At 50.7% G+C, this 18,837-nt stretch overlaps 10 protein-coding genes across 10 annotated transcripts; 4 read left to right on the forward strand and 6 right to left on the reverse strand.

Annotated features, from left to right (window-relative positions):
• Positions 1-510: 510 nt before the first annotated feature.
• CLUP02_09578 (uncharacterized protein) lies at positions 511-2,309 on the reverse strand (the record flags this gene model as incomplete). Its single annotated transcript, XM_049288556.1, has 4 exons — positions 511-520; positions 576-1,766; positions 1,817-2,218; positions 2,269-2,309. The coding sequence occupies 4 exons, from the start codon at positions 2,307-2,309 to the stop codon at positions 511-513; spliced, it is 1,644 nt and encodes a 547-aa protein (XP_049145700.1).
• A 1,337-nt stretch (positions 2,310-3,646) lies between these two features.
• Positions 3,647-4,158, reverse strand: CLUP02_09579 (uncharacterized protein; the record flags this gene model as incomplete). The annotated part of the gene is made up of 3 exons (XM_049288557.1): positions 3,647-3,677; positions 3,732-3,863; positions 3,932-4,158. The coding sequence occupies 3 exons, from the start codon at positions 4,156-4,158 to the stop codon at positions 3,647-3,649; spliced, it is 390 nt and encodes a 129-aa protein (XP_049145701.1).
• A 203-nt stretch (positions 4,159-4,361) lies between these two features.
• On the reverse strand, positions 4,362-6,209 carry CLUP02_09580 (iron/manganese superoxide dismutase; the record flags this gene model as incomplete). The annotated part of the gene is made up of 9 exons (XM_049288558.1): positions 4,362-4,504; positions 4,590-4,606; positions 4,647-4,717; positions 4,782-5,184; positions 5,253-5,305; positions 5,360-5,399; positions 5,598-5,773; positions 5,932-6,074; positions 6,170-6,209. 9 exons carry the CDS (start codon positions 6,207-6,209, stop codon positions 4,362-4,364), a joined length of 1,086 nt encoding a protein of 361 aa, XP_049145702.1.
• A 25-nt stretch (positions 6,210-6,234) lies between these two features.
• On the forward strand, positions 6,235-7,466 carry CLUP02_09581 (uncharacterized protein; the record flags this gene model as incomplete). Its single annotated transcript, XM_049288559.1, has 7 exons — positions 6,235-6,458; positions 6,533-6,769; positions 6,833-6,888; positions 6,956-7,099; positions 7,176-7,209; positions 7,315-7,352; positions 7,411-7,466. 7 exons carry the CDS (start codon positions 6,235-6,237, stop codon positions 7,464-7,466), a joined length of 789 nt encoding a protein of 262 aa, XP_049145703.1.
• A 191-nt stretch (positions 7,467-7,657) lies between these two features.
• On the reverse strand, positions 7,658-9,155 carry CLUP02_09582 (uncharacterized protein; the record flags this gene model as incomplete). The annotated part of the gene is made up of 8 exons (XM_049288560.1): positions 7,658-7,699; positions 7,823-7,924; positions 8,118-8,173; positions 8,241-8,305; positions 8,422-8,474; positions 8,535-8,660; positions 8,694-8,888; positions 8,961-9,155. The coding sequence occupies 8 exons, from the start codon at positions 9,153-9,155 to the stop codon at positions 7,658-7,660; spliced, it is 834 nt and encodes a 277-aa protein (XP_049145704.1).
• Positions 9,156-9,231: 76 nt separating this feature from the next.
• On the forward strand, positions 9,232-10,101 carry CLUP02_09583 (uncharacterized protein; the record flags this gene model as incomplete). The annotated part of the gene is made up of 1 exon (XM_049288561.1): positions 9,232-10,101. One exon carries the CDS (start codon positions 9,232-9,234, stop codon positions 10,099-10,101), a length of 870 nt encoding a protein of 289 aa, XP_049145705.1.
• Positions 10,102-10,904: 803 nt separating this feature from the next.
• Positions 10,905-11,151, forward strand: CLUP02_09584 (protein kinase; the record flags this gene model as incomplete). The annotated part of the gene is made up of 2 exons (XM_049288562.1): positions 10,905-11,039; positions 11,092-11,151. The coding sequence occupies 2 exons, from the start codon at positions 10,905-10,907 to the stop codon at positions 11,149-11,151; spliced, it is 195 nt and encodes a 64-aa protein (XP_049145706.1).
• Positions 11,152-11,738: 587 nt separating this feature from the next.
• CLUP02_09585 (major royal jelly protein) lies at positions 11,739-13,845 on the reverse strand (the record flags this gene model as incomplete). The annotated part of the gene is made up of 5 exons (XM_049288563.1): positions 11,739-11,849; positions 11,959-12,923; positions 13,025-13,074; positions 13,581-13,601; positions 13,670-13,845. The coding sequence occupies 5 exons, from the start codon at positions 13,843-13,845 to the stop codon at positions 11,739-11,741; spliced, it is 1,323 nt and encodes a 440-aa protein (XP_049145707.1).
• Positions 13,846-14,262: 417 nt separating this feature from the next.
• CLUP02_09586 (uncharacterized protein) lies at positions 14,263-15,384 on the reverse strand (the record flags this gene model as incomplete). The annotated part of the gene is made up of 2 exons (XM_049288564.1): positions 14,263-14,764; positions 14,834-15,384. 2 exons carry the CDS (start codon positions 15,382-15,384, stop codon positions 14,263-14,265), a joined length of 1,053 nt encoding a protein of 350 aa, XP_049145708.1.
• Positions 15,385-16,609: 1,225 nt separating this feature from the next.
• On the forward strand, positions 16,610-18,485 carry CLUP02_09587 (uncharacterized protein; the record flags this gene model as incomplete). The annotated part of the gene is made up of 4 exons (XM_049288565.1): positions 16,610-16,825; positions 16,883-16,913; positions 16,976-17,409; positions 17,475-18,485. 4 exons carry the CDS (start codon positions 16,610-16,612, stop codon positions 18,483-18,485), a joined length of 1,692 nt encoding a protein of 563 aa, XP_049145709.1.
• Between the last annotated feature and the right edge of the window lie 352 nt (positions 18,486-18,837).

Raw genomic sequence — 18,837 nt, forward strand, 5'->3', positions numbered from 1 at the left:
AGCTGGTAGGACCGACCGAAGCGCTGGGGTCCCTGCACCTACTTGTATATTTGCCCATTTGCGTGATTGTTATTTGACTGAGCCTTATGTGTAGACATCAGGTGACGCGAAACATTCCAATGGTGCCTACGACGTCCCATGACGTGTGAGTCACCTATCCAATTACTTAATCCCCCCCCACGAACACTAAAGTTACGTCAAAGTGATGTTCAAAAGCGAATCGTTGACTGATCAGACGTAGATGTAGCACAAGAATAAAGTAGCTGCGTTGTTCTAAGAATCAAAGCTGGGTCTACTCCAGCTCTGACATACAGCACTGTTCGTGTAACACCAAATATTTAATATTCGGTATCAGCCAAGTGATTACGTAGTTGGCCCCATTCCACTTTTGCTGTCCATTTCGTGCCATGATATCTGGGAATGCCCTTAAATAGAAGAAGTCTAAACGAAAGTCAAGAAGAGAAACACCAGCTTTGTACTCCAGCCCCCAAGACCCCTCATATCAATCTATCAAGCCAGACTAAACTGGACGTTCACACCAAGAGTGTCGTAATTTTGTACAAGACGGAAACTACATTCTCGGAGCCCGACGACGGCCGAATTCATATTCACCGTAGATGGTCGACGCCGAAGTGTATTCATCAGACTTGCGAGTCTCAAAGGTCGTCGGGGTGGGCGATACCTCTGAAATGGAGGGGCTCACCAGGGACGGTCGAGCACTGGCCACGGTGGTGCCGAGATACTTGGTCGAACTCGACTCCTGGGACGACTGGGAAGATGAAGAAGGGGGATAGTCGTAACCACCAGGGATGCTGCTGGCAGTTGAGCTAATCAAAGTTGGAAGAGCACTCGAGATGGTGGTACCCAAGGTTGAGCTTGAAGCTGGGTAATAGGTGTCGTAGCCTCCAGGGATATCCGAAGTGCTGCTAGAGACGAGTGTAGGCTTGGCGCTGCCTACAGTAGTTTCCGGCGATGCGGTGGACTCCTGAGTGGAGGGAGGGTAGTCGTATCCGCCAGAAACGCTGCTCAGAGTTGCTGTACCTGTGGGTGTGACGAGAGTTGCCAGAGCGCTGGAGATTGTGAATCCCGGTGCAGAAGTGGAGGGAACGGAAAGATACGACGACACAGACGTGGAAGTGGATTCCTCGTGAGTTGTGCAAGGTTCCTTGGATGTAGTAGAGACAGTGCTGCTCCCGAGAGAGGTAGGAGTAGTGTTGGACAAGCTGGGGGCGGTGGTAGTAGGGTAGCCGAGCGTGGTGGAAAGCTGAATGGAGGTTGGTGATGAAACAGATGGAAAGCCACTGGAGACTCCTGTACCGCGACTAGTCGACGAGGAGGCAGTCCCGGTGCTGAGAGGTACGGTCTTCGTGAGGGTGACTACAACTGTAGTCCTCTTCGTGGTATGAGAAGTGGAGAGAGGGGGTGTGGATGCTCCGGGATGCTGAGACGAGACAGTGGTGTTTAAGACTGATGTGGTGGTGAGGGTGGTCAATGAATAGGATACAGGGGGGGCGATGCTCGACTTGGATTGTGTGGAAAGAGACGGCAGAGGGGGAATGCTGATCGTGGGGATGCTTGGGATGCTTTGCGTCGTAACTTTTGAAGAAGTGGACGAGTCTGTGTCAGTGGTGCGGATGGTCTTGGTAACGGTGCGAGTGATATGAGTGCGGGTAGAGTTCGTCCAGAGGCTCGAGGGGAAGCCAGTGGTAACACTCGTGCCGGCAGTGCCAGTACCATGACTGTAGGAGCTGGGAAGGCTGAGGGTTCTGGGATATCAGTTAATATCAATGGCAACTGCGAAAGAACGTCAACTTACGACGAAGTATTGGTGGCCCAGGTTGGAGAGGAGCTCGGGGTGCCAGCACTAGGCAGCTGGGAGGAGAAAGTGACTCCCGTAGTTGGAGTCCATGATGACACTGCTCCGGTGGCTTCAGAAGAACTGCTAGAGCTAACGGAGGTGGACGAGTTGGTGTGACCGAGGGACGTAGACGCAGTAGGAAGAATGCTGGACGACAAGGACTTAGAGCTCAAGCTTCCTGGGATGCCCGTACTAGAAGGCTCGCAGGTGTGAATGTACGGAGGTGTCACAGTCAGGGTCTCTGTGATAGTCACAGTACTGGCACACTGAGAACCACAAGCAGTGACAGTCACCGTCGCCGGAGGATGCGGAATGAGGTAGTTGTTGGCGTTGGGAGGAATGGCGTTTACCAAAGAGGCACTGCCAAGTCGGGTCAGCAATGGTCAAGAAGAATATGATTGAATCCTCACCTAAGACCTAAAAGGACGAAGTAAAGTGCGACAGGGACCATGACTGGCAGAGGATTCGGGATATCAAACGAGTGTGGCGTTGCAACAGCTGGTGCTTGCGGGTTTGAGATGAGAAGCGAAACTCCGGTACACCATTACGTCTGTCCAGACAGCTTTATATCAAGAAGCCCATCTTATGTACACCAATGCTAAATGACACAGCATATATCTCAGAGCATTCTCGATTGCAACGCCGACGGGAGGGCCGGCAGACATCCTCGTCACGGAAGCCGTTACCCCGGCCTAGAACGTCCTTCGGCGAGGCTTTTCATGCAGGGCGCCGCTGAGAGCCAACAACACAGCGATCGATTCAAGTATCTCCCTATTGAAATTCCGAGCTAAACAGAAGTTAGAGGCTTGCCCTCGTGGTTGTTTGAAGCGAGATCGCACAAGCCGCAACGTTCGAGATGCGTCGTTGCCACATGGGTCAAGGGGATGGGTACCTGATCTCATCTGAGCCAGAGCGTCAGGATTGTTTGACAAAACCATTCGAACTTCACGAGTGATAATTTGAGCCGAAAACAGATGGGATTTCTGGCAAGGAAAGCCATATAATTTAGCAATCTCAAGTAACGGCTACAACGTGTGATGCTACATAGCTTGGATGCGCTCCAGAGCTGGCACTTCAGGATGCAGTGTTCGTTTGCGGGTAGAATTTGGAAGACAAGATTAATGCCCCTGCCTTTTAGATTCGACGGGAAATCCTGGTAGGCAAACAAGAGCGGCGAGAAAACAGAGTCGTGTGAATGAGCACGGCTGCAGATGCCCTCGTTGCGGCTGCAGGTGTCCGTCCCACACAATCTCTGGCAGACAACCCACATAGTCAAATAACCTCATACGAGCAAAATAGGTAAGAAGTGCAAGTTCGCGTTACCCTGGCCTTAAGATTGGAGCATCGGAATACGATTTTGTGATCTGCGTGTTCTGGAGGGCACATGTACGAGAATCTGACATCCTCTTCGCCCCGAATTGTAGAATGTTTGAAGCTTCGAGCTTTTCCAATAACCTGGAATCACTATTCTCGAAGGATGCTCCAGCACGACAGATCCCGTATTTTTCATCAAGCATGAGATACTACGGTAGTGAGGGACTTTTTGGCTTTCACATTGGCTTCCAACAAGATGGTGTAACACCGACGCCAGTGCACGCATCGCGTGTGTGCATGCCTGCATTGACGTAGCTGCGGGTTTCCGACCATTCAGGGGTGGGACCAAACAGACAACATCTGTTCCCTTCATAACAAGAGGAAGTTTAGAGCTTGTGTCCTTGGTTGCAGGACCAGAGAATGCACCTACACATAAATTCCATTTAGGGACTGGATTCACAGAAACAGTTCATTCTACTTGTAAGGTATACCGGGGAGGTGCATCCTGCAGATGAGCAACACGTACAATCAGATCCCGTAAACTTGACATTCTTGTCACATGTTGATTGCGGGAGTATGTGCGATTTCTGCGGCGGGAAGGATGAAGGAAGCACTTTTGTCTGGAAGTTTCTGTTGCAACAGAAAAGTCGGAAGTTTCCTAATCGGCCGAAGGCAGGAGTCATCTTCGTCACTTTGGAAGGATCAGCAGAGCTTCACGTCTTGTTTGCACTTCATCTCGGGATGTGTGGGCCGTCTCACACCCGTTGATGTTTGTCCTTGTTGGTACTCGGAGATTTGGGCGAGCGGCTGTACTGGACTTGGGGGATAGTCCCTCTACAACACACCTTGATCTGCACGGGATGTTTTGTTTGACCAGACCTTGCCCCGACCTGTCCAGGCGATGGTATCACCTCGATGCGTGGCACGCGTGGCCAAAGGCGTTCGAAGTTACGGTTGTGCGCCACATCACCGAGGACGGGGGCCATGAATCATTGATCCTCGTACAATGCGACTAAATTGGCACTCTGTGTAGAGTAAAGTAATGTTCACATACAGAGCAAAAACACGTATCTGAGACTGTCTTAAGCTCTGCGAAAGGAATCATTGCCAAGCTCTTCCACAATTGCAGGTTACACGGCCGGGTAAGGAGTCGTAAGGTGGCCACAATCGCGGCACCTATGTGTGCGATTCAATTCTCCTCGGCACGCCCAGCCGCTTGATTTGGTTGTGGCAGGTCCCGCTGGAATAGATGAATGATCAAGTGCGTGATGCAACTGTCTCGCACTGCACCCTGGGAGAGTACCCTCGCCTCTTCGTCTTGCGAGCAAACAACTTTGGGATGGAGATGTGCAGTCTATTCATAGTCCCGCACCTCAAATTTCTGGATACTCTCTGGATAATCTCCATCCCAACATACTGTTCTCAGAGGACCGCCTTCAATGCCTTGAATGCATCATCTCGACTGCCCGAGAACCTGAGCTCTGAGGTCTTCCAGTTAATGACGTTCCAGATATTCTCCACGTATGCCGCCTTTCCATTAAGATACTATCACTCTCCTTGATTAGTCTACTAGAGTCTCAAGCACATGTTCTCATCGGTGGGGACGAACCTGTAGGTAGTACGCGTGCTCCCACATGTCGACACCAAAGATGGGCACACCCTTGGTGACGGGGTCCTGGTCCTTGGTGGTAACGATGCTGAGGCCTGTGACATCGTCCTTGACCAGCCAACCCCAGCCGCTGCCGGTGATACCAAGCAGAGCGGCATTAAAGGCCGCTTTGAATTGATCAAGGCTACCCCAGATACGAGTAACCTCGGCGATCAGCTTCGGTGCCGCATCAGGCGAAGCATCCGGGCTTGAAGCTGGGGAGAGGTTCTCCCAGAAGAGAGAGTGGTTGATGTGGCCACCGCCGTGAAAGTTGAGGGCTGCGAGGACCGTGAATCGACTTTGGAGAGGGTTCGCGTTGTAGGTCTCTATGGCTTTATTCAAGTTCGTGACGTATGTTTGGTGACTGTTTAACTCAATGATTAGTACCTTGGTGACGCATACTCCGTTTCTCCCCGGCACGATGCGGCTTACTGTTTGCTGTGATGTAGCTCCATGATTTGAGGTGAGATGTGAGGCTCGAGAGCCTGCGGATGAGATTAGCATATAGCGGCTCTATCGAGCAGTGATGGGAAACTAACATCGTAAGCGTAGGGAAGCTTAGGTAGCGTGTACTGCGCGCTGGTCATTGTCAAATATTGATGCCGGGTATGGTCTGGTTAGCTAGGCTGTGCAGCGAATATCGTGAGGTCTTGGAGCTCTGTGTAGATGAAGTTGAGTCAATAGGAAAGGGTATCGAGGGGTAGGGACTTAGAATCCAGAGTCACTCCCGCCGGCAAAGACATACAACCGGTCCAAATGAGGGGTAGAAGTGAGCACATTTCATCATCTAGGCAACAAGACTCGCCTTTTCCATGTCCGTTGAGGCCGAGGATGTGACAAACACCTTGATGGCTGCCCTTCCTCCGTCTCATTGACCGGCTCCATTCCGACATTGCATGGGTCATGGTGCTAACGCCCACCGACGATTCGGGCATCTCCACCAGCCCATATGCCTCGAGATTCAGTCCTCGTCAAGATACATCTTCGAGAGGACTGTTTTCAACTTCGATGTGTTTTTAGTAAAGTCAACAGTATGTAAGTCGCGGCGATATGTGTATGTACCTAGCGCAGACCGGCTTAAATATGATCAATATTGCTCTAACTTGCTCACCAGGAAACCCGTGCAGGGCCCTCCAGTCCCAAAATTGGGGTCAGATGTGCTATGATTGGCCAACATATTGTTAGTGACGCCCCGGTCCGCGACCCGTTCACTCTCGTTTTGGGATGACAGGGATAGAGAGACAGATTGAGCACCTTGAGGGAGTTATTAGGATCAATCGAGACGTTTAAAGCATCGCGAAGACTCTACCTTTCGAGTTGCTGGTTTGTACAGTTGTTCCAATTCTCACAAGTCGGCCTTCCAACAGCATCCACCGACTTGCTAGCCATACTCACAACTCATTCACATCTCACCATGTGCGGCCCAGATACCTGCACCAAGCCCCGAGGCGGCGCTTTGGCTGTTCTCAACCAACCTTGCAGCCAGCACAGCCCGACAACACCGAAACAGCGCCTTCGCGGAGATCTCGCTTTTCATACGCCTGGTCAACCGGGATGCTCTTTGGCGACCCATGCACGAATCACAGGCGGCGAAGGTTGCGATTTACAGTCGTTGTCCGAGATGATTGTCGTGATACAGTAAGTAATGCTGACCTGAACGTCGCGAGGTGGGGTTGAGTAGCATCAGGCATTAACAAAGCTCTTCTTAACAGTCAGTCCGGTGACCTCACTCGTAAACTTGAAGATTGCGGCTTGTTCGAATGCTTCGCCTTCTCCGGTGCCTCGATCCTCGAGAACGGTTCTATACTGGAGTTGGCGTTGAAAAGGCCAGTCTCGCTGGAAGTCGGCGATGATGGCATCATTGGCCGTAGAGTTTCTGTCTTTCCAGGAACAGGAATGGATCATGCATGCGCCGAGGGCATCGTTGGCTTCAATTTTGTCCACGCATTGTGAAAGCAGTAGATCGCATCTGACTTGAGGAACCTATTTTAGCATGGCATTTGGCGTTTGAGCGAGATTGGCGTTCAGTATTCATTTATGATTTTAGTTCGTGGACTACCTTGGACTTGTAATCCCGAGCATGATTTTTATGTCCGTTAGCAAAATGAGTGCATCTCTATATTTGAATCACAAAGTCCATGCACTCTGTGTCTCCGGATACTCGAATCTAGACACATCGATTCACGAGACATACGACACACCCATCTGTGTTTCCAATTTACTCGCGATTCTCTTCATTCAATGGCCTTACCTCACATTACCGAAACATCCTCGCGCGTGTACACGCGACTGCATTTGACCACCATGGGAATCATCGCCCTTTAAGAGTAGAAAAGCCCTCCTGCAAGTCTCCAGGGCCGTTTGGGCTTTTAAGTACCAAGACACCTTCGTAGGGACCGTTTAAGCTAACTATTGTCCTACCCATCTGCTCTTCAACTTGATCTTTTGCTTCATAATGATGATTGATAATCCTTACAATACTTGACTCACATAGGGCCAAGAACGCCGAAGCTCTATCTTCAAGATGCATTAGTATGTGGAGGAACATGACCTTGCAATCGAGAGCGGTGGCAAACGGCTGATGGGATAGGCATCTTGCTACATCTTCGACCATTGTCGGTGACAGGAATATCCGAGAAACCATGACATACAGTGGTAGCTTCTTAAGTAAGCACTGGACCTTTCAGTACGATGGGTACCTTACATGAGTGAGGACCTTGAATACGACTTCGCACTGCACATGTTGAAATAAACTGGAAAAGATTGAGTACTCCAGATCTTCTGGCAGCAGTACTCTCAAGGTTAGAATTATATAAGCTATCAGCAGTGACGATGATCTACGCCGTGTTGTCGACGGCCTCAGAAACGGCGCCGACTACCTTACGGAGTCAATACTCAACATCCAATTGGGTTGATTTTACAGACATAATGCATCATCCGTTGTGAAAATTAATCAATAAGAGAGGATATTTGAAGAAAAGAAATGCCCTGGCAAGTGGTACCTGGACGTATTGGTGAGACATCGTGACATCATGCGACAAAGCTACATCATATTCCAGGTTGCCCAATATCCAAAGACGCGTTGATGTTATTGGAATGACTACCTAATAAAAACACATTGCAAGAGACGCCAGAAGGCCTTGCCACGTTCCGTATGCTAACTTCTAGCTGTCAAAGCGAATACGATGTGAGGTGACGATCAATACGAGGTACGAAATCGTGATACAAAATCCCCTCATACCTCGTCTAGCAAAATTATTCGGCAAACCCCCAGAAAAATTCGCCTTTGCTACAAACGTTCTCGATGAGACTTTTTGAAGCACGAGACGCTTCTGCAAGGTCGATGACAGCGTCTGGTCTAGTGTCTCCACTTTAAACCGAAGAATGCAAATGGAAAACCAGATGGTGATAAGCGAAAACCATTTTCCTTGATGACTCTGCCAAGCCAGTTCGGCACTGCTGAGCTAATGTGAGACCCGATGTCTCTAGTTGGGTGAAGTCAAAAGCCGAAGGTATTCAGCCTTTTACATAGAGAAGGGGCTTGCGGAGTAGTCCCGACCCTAAGGTTAGTCTCGGCTATTCTTGGTTCTCGGGGAGCAACGTAGCATAGCTTGACTCGTGGGGGAGGGAGGCAAAATCAATGGTTGGGCAGAGCTTCACGGTTAGCATTTTCTTTCCTTCGGTTCAACGACCCGGGCCAAGAGGCTGGCGGACAGCGGAGCTGGATTGATCGGCCGTTCGGCAGCAACCGACTAACCCGGCCTTGGTCAAAGACAAGAGGGTCCCTAGTGGGCTGATTGGCACGCTTCCTCGCCGCGTCCCAAGCTGGAAAGCCAGGGTCTATTTTCAGCATGTTTCTGACGTCAAACAAACTCTGTCTTCAAAGAGCCTCTTCCCATTCTGGTGAGGTTCGGCCTGGTTGGGAACTGAAAGACAGCCCGATGGGTTGTTAAGCCCCTGCCACAAATACCTATGGGGTCCTCCAGACGCTAGCTGAGCCATGAGATCATGAGGACCGTGGAGATATTGAGCTGTCAACTTTAACGGGTTAGTTGCCGGGGCGAACGGCTAAGGCGAGGTGGGTTGCTAGTCAATACGAACAACTTAGAACAATTTTCCCGCCCTTTCGGCTCCACTGACGAGCCTCTCGCACACAGGCGAACACGAGATGTTGAAGTTTCTCTCCAGAAGAGAGGCGGAGAGATCGACTTTGAGAGTCTTACGATGCCTCGAGTAACCTGTATATAACCATTGCAACATCGCTGCTGAAATGTTGTAATCCTCCTCATCACACTCAGCTTCATCAACAACATCAGCAACATCATTAACCTCCATTTTATCTACACCCATTCATATCTACAATTGACATCCTCGGCATCTTTCAATCACATTCATCTTACCTTCAATCAATATGATGAACAAGATCGTCTTCGCTTTGGCCATGGCCTCCGCCGCCGTCGCGGCTCCTCTCAATGCCCGCCAGGACGCCTGCCAGGACGCCTACAAGGCCTGCATCGCCGCTGGTACCCCAGAGGTTGCCTGCTCATGCACTTTGACGGCCTGCGTCGGTGAGGATAACGCTCGCAACCGCGAGTACTGTGCCTCCGCGACAGCCAACCTCCCTAAGCCCACCTCTACCGGCATCCCCGGCGGCTGCAACCCGGCTCATCCCGGATCTTGCCCCTCCTCCTACTTCACCTACACTACTGCCACTGCTACCGCCGCTCCCGCGCCAACCTTCACTTCCATCTCCGGAATCCCGGGTGGCTGCAACCCTGCTCACCCCGGTTCCTGCCCCTCCTCCTACTTCACCTACCCGACCTTGTCCGCCACCGCTGTGCCCACTCCCGCACCCACCTCCGGATCCGGCGGAAGCGCCCCCGCCTACCCCAACCCCAAGGCAGTCGAGGGCAAGAAGTGGACGATCAAGGACATGATTCGCTACTGCGGCGAGAAGAACGACGGCTGCGACTACAACTTCGCCATCGAGGCTGACGGAAAGACCGAGCGCTGCACCGTCATCCGCATGCCCGGCTCCAATGCGGCCACCGAGAGCTGGTCCGACCAGCCCTGCACTTCCGGCTCCAACTTCAAGGTCTCTTGGGGCTACGTTGCCAACCCCGCCCCTGCTTTCGCCGTCGTCACCGTCGTCAACGGCAAGGAGCTTGCATGGTTCGGTGTCTCTGACATCAACGGCAAGCCTGTCACCACTGCTCCCTCCAGCCCCTTTGGCTCCGGACAGTTCGGCAACCTCGGCCCCGAGCAGGTTTACACCTACTAAGTGGCTTTGAAAAATCTCATACAAAAATTGCATTCATTGATTTTAGCGACTATTGATTTGACGATACGATACACCGAGGCATATGATACGAAGCATAGAGAAGGGATCCAAAACTAGACACTCATTATGATAATGTTAAATACTCCCTGTACAACATACATGTACAAATACACAATCCTTAAATATTAATGTAAAGTCTTCCGCGCCCAGCGTTTCTCCTGCCGTGGTGCGATGTGGAATCGTGTAATTGCTCTCGGCTGATAATTGTGTACAAAATCCGCAAATCTCAGATTCCACGAGCACAGACATGTCCTCACCGGACTGATTCATACTGGTGTTGATAGTCTGGACGCATGTCATGGTACAGATTTGTGCACGTGGCTAATGTGACTCCTCTTATATGCAAGTGCCAACTGAGATCGCGGACTCGCCGCGGTAAAAAATAACGGGCTGATGTTTTAGATTTAGTCGGAAACCTTAATAAAGTGTGTAGTCCACTACATATTTGCACAAAACCCATCCAGCTTGTTGTACCAGAGACTGCACAGACTCATCATACTGAGTCAAGAAGCTTTCACGGGGAATTGTATGTTTAAAGAGTACTCCGTAGAAAAGGGGGAAAATGGAGCGTGATAAAAAGCCAGTGACGCGCCGGAACTCGACCTGCTTTGCGTGTTCCCAACTTTAGCAACGACTTCGCGAACACCCGAGTGCTCCTGAGATATCTGCAACACGCAACGGAATCGTAATCAGGTACATCAAATCTCTCAACCAAGCGTCAGCGTTTGGCCTCTGTCGCAACCATGAAATTCATTACGGCAATTTCCTTCTTCTTTGCTGCGGTTGCATCCGCCCAGTCCTGCGTCGGTACCGAGCTCCAAGTTTGTGACGGCAACAGAATCAAATTCTGTAACCTTGCAAGAAACAACGTCTTCGATGTGAGCAATCTTATCCAAAGTCGTCAGTACCAGATGCTTACCCTTTCTCTAGTACATGGACTGCGGCAGTCAGAAGTGTCATAACGTCGTTGGAGGAGCAAACTGTCAATAGTCTGGGCGTGGCACTGAGCTTGGAGAGGGATATGTTGAATGGAATGACTTCGTCAGACATAGAGATACTGGAATAGAAGTCATTGATCTGGGCTAAGGCCCGGTTTGCGTACGTCACGAAGCACGGAATTTTGATTGTGAGCTTTCCCGGCGTTGTGTGAATGTCAAATCATCATTAGTGATTTCGTCGGGGCTTCCGTGTAACTGCCCGCTCATTGCACACTTTTGATTACTTCGCGAATGGAACACGCTTTCAAGTCATGGGCTAATTCAATACCGTTCAAAAGTCGTGCCGGCCATGTCAGGTGTACATATGACAGCGACGGATAGGTCGGAGTTTCTACAAACTGGGAATGGTGCTTGCCCCGAGAACCAACACTAACATCCCGCTCAACTTAGAAGTCCTGGGTCACGGAGGGACCTGTAGAACTCAGTTCAACGATTGTCAAAGTGTACCATGTTCTCGCTTGGCCACGACACATTGCCTCAACTAGGATGAATTTTGATGCATGCCCGGGACCAAGCTCGATATACTAACACTGGGTTCTTCGCCCCTACTCACATTTTCCATAACTAGTTCATCTTCATCTACATCTTAGACCCAACCTTGGTGCCATTGTTCGGAAGCTTAGCCCTCAGCAACCCAAAAGGACGCTGTCTTGTGTCTGTCCCGGGATAGACCGCCGGGCCGAACGCCAGCTGATTGTTTGTGAAGTAGATATAGCCATCTGTGGCAACAGAGAACTTGAATTCCGCCTCAGTCAACCAAATATGTCCATGATGGAATTTAGAAACAGCTGGAGCTTACCGTGTCGGCCCAGTTGATTCTCGGATCTCGCAAAAATACCTGATCAGTCCCATTCTCGGGGTTGAAGAAGTTGATTGCGTTTTGCTCGAAATTCCCGTGGTAAATGAATCCATTCGTGTCCGTCTCAAAGCCGTCAGAAAGACCCCTCTGACTCTCCGTCACAACTGCTGCTTGAGCTCGTATCTCTGATGTTGGACCATTGTCTCGTAGACGTTCCGTGGGGATGCTGTACAGGTATCGGTTGCCAACGCCACCAAAGTACAATGTCTTGCCATCTTTGCCGAGAGCGATGCCATCAGCACCAAAGGTCAAATGACCGGCTCGATTGCCTGCCTGGTTCGCGTAGAGCTCGCGGCCCCAGACAAATGCGAGAAATTGTCGGTCGCCTTGCACGTAAGGACTTCCGTCAAGGTGCCTCCACGATTCACCAGATCCGAGATCGACGACGATCAAGCCTGTCCGGCCCTCGCTCGAAGAGTCCGTGATGTAAGCAACACCTTCCCCGCTGCTGGTTAGACTAGGATCCAGGTCAAATCGCACGTCGTTCAGGTATGTATCCGGGTAGGCGACAGTATTGGGAAAGACGATAGTTTTGATGACCGAATTTGTGGTCAGATTGACGCCGACTAGCTTTGCGCCACCGACGCTGGCAGGGACGAGAACGCCCTGAGGTGTCAAGACCCTGCCAGTATCTAAAATCCAAAGGCGATCCGCACTGTCAATGACCACGCTTTGAACCCCAATCAGGTAGTTCTTGTAGTTCGCGCCCGTTGGAGGAGTAGTGGTGAAGTTGATTGCGCCGCCAGGTGGATTGTTGAACTCAGCACTTGGGTACGGCTTCTCGATATTGTTTTCAAAGAGTTCGGCAACCGTGTACTTGCCGTTGGTACCATCATTTGTGTTATTTGGGTCCAGACCACCGGGGTAATTTGAAAATCTCCGTCCAGTTGACGATACGGCAACGCCTATTCAAGTATATGAGCGTAATGCGCGAGTTTTCTTGACTTTGTGACATTACCCGTGGGCCACTGGTCGTTGTACAGATGAACGACTTCGAGGGACGGACCACTTCGTCCTGAATCAAAGATGAGGTTCTGCGCTCTCGCTGGAAAAAGACTAGCCAGAGTTGCGACCAATGTCAACTTGAGAGAAATCATGGCTGCTGAAAGCTTAAACTAGACCTGCTGCTGTTCTCAAGTGAGAGCTCACGGGGCACAACGCGTTTTGGGGCAGTAAGTCAAAATGACTATTGCTTATATGCACTCCCTCACCTCGGAGACTTCGTGACCCATTGGATCCATGACGCATGCATCCACGTCTGTTCACATCACCTTGAGGATTGCAAAGCGCCAATATTCAGCGTGAGTGGTCAATTTTCTCATTCCTCGACTCGCAATTCTCCAGAGTTCGCATGCGGACACTCGCTTAATTGCCTGTATTTAGTCGCTAACCACCACTGCCGTGGCACTAATTGTTGGCGCTACCACTCCATGAGCTCATCCTGCGGGGAAGCTAGGAATTCAGTATCCCAAATCGGCGCGTGAAGAGCGTGTCCGTGGGATTGCAGATAATGAGTGCCCGTTGGAAAACATGTTTGCTGCCTGATTATTGTGCACTATGACGAGAAAGGGTCGTCCGCGAAGCTGATGGAAATAAGTTGGTTAGAGGAAAGTTCAAAGGCACTTCTCGTCTAGTGGGTCGATGTTCTTACAATGTGTTGCCGAAACCATCATCACACACTAGACGTCCCTGAACGGGACTGCACTGAGCACCATCAAGTACGACTCTGCCTCCGCTATTATCCTTGGCCGGAACACTTTTGGCCGGTGCAGCAATGGCGGATGCCATGAAGCTGCCGAGAGCAACGATGATAAGGGAGAACTTCATCTTGAAGGTGGTGCTTGGAGAGCTGCAAGAATTACCAAGTTGAATGAAGGCGTTGTGATGTAAGGTACTGGTATGCTTAAATCTGGCCAGCCAGGAGCGATGAAATGTTTTTGTTTGTGAAATGAAAAGCCCGCTTGCAGAAAGTGACGTGACGGTATTCCAACGATGAAAGGTCCATCGGGCTTTTAATGTGACTTTGGGCAATTCAAGCTTAAAAGGAGCGATCAATTCTTTTGGTCGAGATGAGACGATGTCAGGGTGCAGTTGAGACGAACACCCCGGTCACATCCCACTCGGCTGTCAACACGAGCACATCGCGAGTATCAAACCTTTCCCCCTTTGTTCCACAGTCAACCGACAACATTGTCTCACGTTACCCCACACGCCTCAGGAGTAATGTTTCGGCCTTCAATTTTCCTACTTGAGAAAGTGAAGCACCAACTTTTTGTATCCCTCTATGCTTTCAATCAACTCCGGCACACGGATGAACTCGTCGGGCCCGTGAGCTACCAGGATAGACCCTGGACCGTACAGCACCCTGTTGTCGCAGTACTCCGCCTTGAGTCGAGGTACGTCAGTCCCGAAAGCCACGGGAGCCGCATCAAAGCCGTCAATCTCCCACTGCAGTAGCGCTTCGGGGTACTCAAAAACAAACTTCAACTCCACGTCTGGGTGTCGTGAAACGATCTCGGCAACCTTGGTCTTGATGCCGGGCAGGTCGGAAACCATGCGAACCTCGCATAGTGCCTTGGCTGACGGAGCGACGATGTTATGTTTCTCGCCTCCCTCGATAGTTCCGATGTTGAAGGTGGAAGGGCCGAGCAGGTCGGATTCGGGCCAAGCTGCTGCGGAGAGGTCATTCAACACCGCCAGCAATGCAGAAGTTGCGCTTTTGCCGAGATGGGGGTATCCTGAGTGACTACATCTTGGCTTTAGTAGTGCTTTTGGATGAATACGATCTCTTCGCGGTTGAGAAGGGTTGACTTACCAAGCGACGCCGTTGGCGATCACTTCAAATGCCACCTGCCCCTTGTGACCTTTTGCAAGTTTGCTCTCAGTCGGTTCAGCAAAAATGCCAGATTCCCACTTTAAGCCCATGTCATTCGCAGCGATCATTCCGTGACCGCCGTTTTCTTCACCGACAACAAACAACAAGGCAATATCTCCTTCCTCCTGTATCTTGGCTTCCTTTCTCAGTTCTTCTGCAGCTAAGATCTCGGCTGCCAACGGGCCAAGGTCGTCGGACGAGCCTCTTCCCCGGATGATATCCCCGTCGATCGTTAGCGGAATATGCGGTGGTACAGTGTCCATATGGGCTGTGAGAAGCACCCGTGTCTTGCGTGAAGAGCCAAGGTATGCGTAGACATTATGGCGAGACGATTCTGGTGAAATGGGTATTCGCTCGACGGTGTATCCAAGCGAATGAAGATGATGTTCTAGGAAGACACCAATGCTTTCCTCAAGTTCGCTGGTGCTCACGATTGACATGAGCGACTTCAACAAGCCCACCACGGGGTGATCCATGATAGCAGATGCCATAGCTTTCAATTGGCTTGAAGTCTGCGCTTTAGAACTACTTCTGACATGTAAATGAGAGGAGCAAAATGCTGCGATGAATGTGGTTGGGGCGGACCCCTCTCCGTCAACACCGGTACGGAGTTCATAGTTAGTTAAGAGAGACTTCCCCAACCGTGCATTAACACCCCAAATTGTGAGTCACAACCAACCAACAGTCGAATGTGGATCTATCGGCGGGAACCACTTTGTCGGGCTTTGGTCAGTTCGGGCCAACATCCGCCTTGCTCGGGATGATTTCCGCGTTGGTTTCTTGGTGCCAGATATAGATGCTGTAGCCATTTCAGTCAACCGGACTTAGAAAATCAATGCCAATGACTTTTTCCAAATACTGGGTTCTACTTCGGTGGTGCGAGAGTAATTACGTGCAACTGACAAGAGGTTTACCACCTCAGCCAGCCCAAGCTGCAACCGGCTGACTGCAAGCCCCCCTAAAGAGTTCTCGTCATAACGTCGATAGAGGAAAGCATTCCCCAAATGCTTCTGATTTTGTCCACTGCCCGACCTGAAGTCGACGAGTTTTTTACCAATGTCGTGAAGGGCCTGGTTTCATCAGTCGTCTATGGAGTGTCTACACCGAGTTTGGCAGAATCTGCTCTCTCCAACTGTTGCAACATAGGTACTGAGAAACAGCAAGTATGCGGAACATGGCAAACGTCAAGCTAGCTTGGATCTACTTTGGGACTTGGTCATTTATTTGATGCCATTTGGACAAAGCTTTACCGATGCTCTAGGCATAACGCCAATGATCATGGCACACCCTACCTACACGATAATGGACGGAAATCCTACTTGCACTGCACTAAAACCCGTGGCGCACTGGTCTCCCATCACTTTCCTATACCTTGTAGCTCCAGCTGGGCAGCTCAGGCCAGGGAGTAGAGCTGATTTGCACGTTGGGATCTCCCGAGGTGGGTGGATTCCTTCTCAATCCTCCGCTTGGTGAAGATCCCCAATCAACGACGGGTAAATCTCACCGGGCTGTGCTGATGTCAGATTAAATGTCTCCGCCGGGTTAGCGTGGCATTAAGTATCTCTAATAGCTTGCAAAGGTAGGCGATATTTCAACCTGATAAGAGGATGTGCCCTTCCTACCTGCACTCTGTAAATTGGAAGCATTTGGGGAACACAATTGGAGACATTTCCGCTTTTCCTCCTCAGCATCACGAAAGACCTTTCTCTCCTCCACATGGCGAACGACGACTCGAAGCCCGTGGGTGGCCAAGTCGGCGTTGTCGGCACCGGGGCATTGGGACTTCTCGCAATAAAGAACCTCAAGGAGCAAGACCTAGAAGTGACCGCGTTTGAGCAAAATGATCACCTCGGTGGGCTATGGCACTTCTCACCCAGACCAGATCAAGTCACCGCACTTCCAATGACATCTTTCAACACCTCAAAACAGATGGTGAGCAAGGCTTGACTTTTCTGCATTAGTGACGTCAGATACTCATGCAAATATTAGGCGCACATCACAGACTTCCCCTTCACGGATGGTAAAATACTTCACCTACACCGCATGGGTATGATCGTTGCTAACGTTGCCATGTGGCCTTAGATGATGCAACACACCCCACTGCGAAAAGTATTGAACGATACCTCGAAGCTTACGCAAAGGAATTTGACCTTCTGCCTCATATCAAGTTCTCCACCAAAGTCAGCAAAGTAGAACGAGATGATGTCAACGGGAAATGGGTCATACATACGCATAACACACTCCCAGGCATGGAGACTGGCCTTCAGAAGCATGTGTTCGATCGAGTTGTGCTGGCCACTGGAATCGTCAACACTCCAATGATGCCAGATATCAAAGGCATTGAAAAGTTCGAGGGAGAGGCCAAGCACTCTATTGAATTCAAGGACCCATACCGATACTCGGGCAAAAATGTTTTGCTTATCGGGATTGGGGCTACAAGTGCTGACACGCAGTCGTTTCTCAAGAAGGCAAACGCTCGCTCAATCACAATCAGTCATCGTCAGCAGTTCTATCTGGTAAGTTGCCGGACTCTCGAATGTGATTCTAGCTTGTAAGGGTATGGTTCTGAATGCGATCACAGGTCCCAAAAATGGTCCGGGGTAACGCTTTTGACCACAGCATGACGCGCCGTGCCCTCACATTCTTCCGAAGTCTAGGTGATTGGTGGCCTAGGGCTTGCGCCATGTTCTTCACCAACGCTTTGGATAGCGCCCGAAGGAAAGCATATCCCTGGCTCAGCAAACATCCGTCGTTTGTGGCTCCCCGGGTTCTCGCAAGCGCAGAGCATCGGATTCCGGTTCTATCAAATGACCTCGCTGAGAACTTGAGGGACGGTATCACTCGTACTGTTCCTGGGGTGAAGGGAGTTACTGGGCCCAAGTCGGTCACTTTCACAGATGGTACAGTTCTAGACGATATTGATGCCATCATCATCTGCACGGGGTATGAGTACGATTTCTCGGTCATCAAAGGCCCAGGTGACCCTACCGACCCTGCAAAAGCTCCCGATCATTTTGAGCGCATCAACGCAACTCGATTCAAGGACCCTCATGTCCAATTCGCTCGCTTGTATCGAGGGTTTCTGTCAGAGGAGTATCCTGAATCACTTGCGTTCATCGGCCACTTCTTCATTCTGAAGGCGCCATTTGTGTTCAATGACCTCGTCACGATGGCGCTCGCTAGCCTCTGGAGCGGAAAAGTCCCTCTTCCCTCCCCCGACTTGATGACAAAAGACATCAACAGACACTACGACACCGTTGTGGATACTCTTGGACGCGGGCCGCTACCCCACCTGGGGTTTAGGATGTTCGGCAGCGACACCTACACATGGTTGAACCAGGTTGCAGGAACCGGGGTAACGGAGAGGGTTGGCTGTTTCAGTATGGAGGCCTGGAAGCTTTGGTGGAGCGACCGAAAGTTCTACAACTTGCTCATGGACGGTGCCGATTCACCGGCGGTCTACCGGCTTTTCGAGACGGGGCGGGGCCGGAAGGCTTGGCCGGGGGCCCGCGATCAAATTCTGAAGGCGAACAGGGAGGTGGAGGAAATGGGCGAGGAGTGGAGGAGGAACAACAACGCAAAGTCAAAGTGAAATTGCGCCCCTTTGTGTACCAAGTATTTGACAGCGAATCCTCTTGTGTCATCGGAGTAGGTACTGTCGTTTATAGGCAGCGGTAATCAGTCTGAATTGAGGTATACTATTCTCTAGGCCCCAACGCCTGTACTCAACTGTTAATGAAAAGTCATGCATGTCTACTGGAATAGGTAATAGGAATCCACTACTTCGAGTGTTCCTATACTTTCACGTGAGGGGCGATAGTGGTGGTCATCAGACGATCGGCTATTCGTGAGCCATTTCAACAAGCATTGATTACTCCACTTTCTCCGCGGCACGACATTCGGGAGAGCAATGTCGCCATCACCGCAGCGAAACCGGAACAGCC

Source organism: Colletotrichum lupini, chromosome 5 (assembly GCF_023278565.1).
Source record: "Colletotrichum lupini chromosome 5, complete sequence".
In the NCBI taxonomy this organism is placed as follows: Eukaryota; Fungi; Ascomycota; class Sordariomycetes; order Glomerellales; family Glomerellaceae; genus Colletotrichum; species Colletotrichum lupini.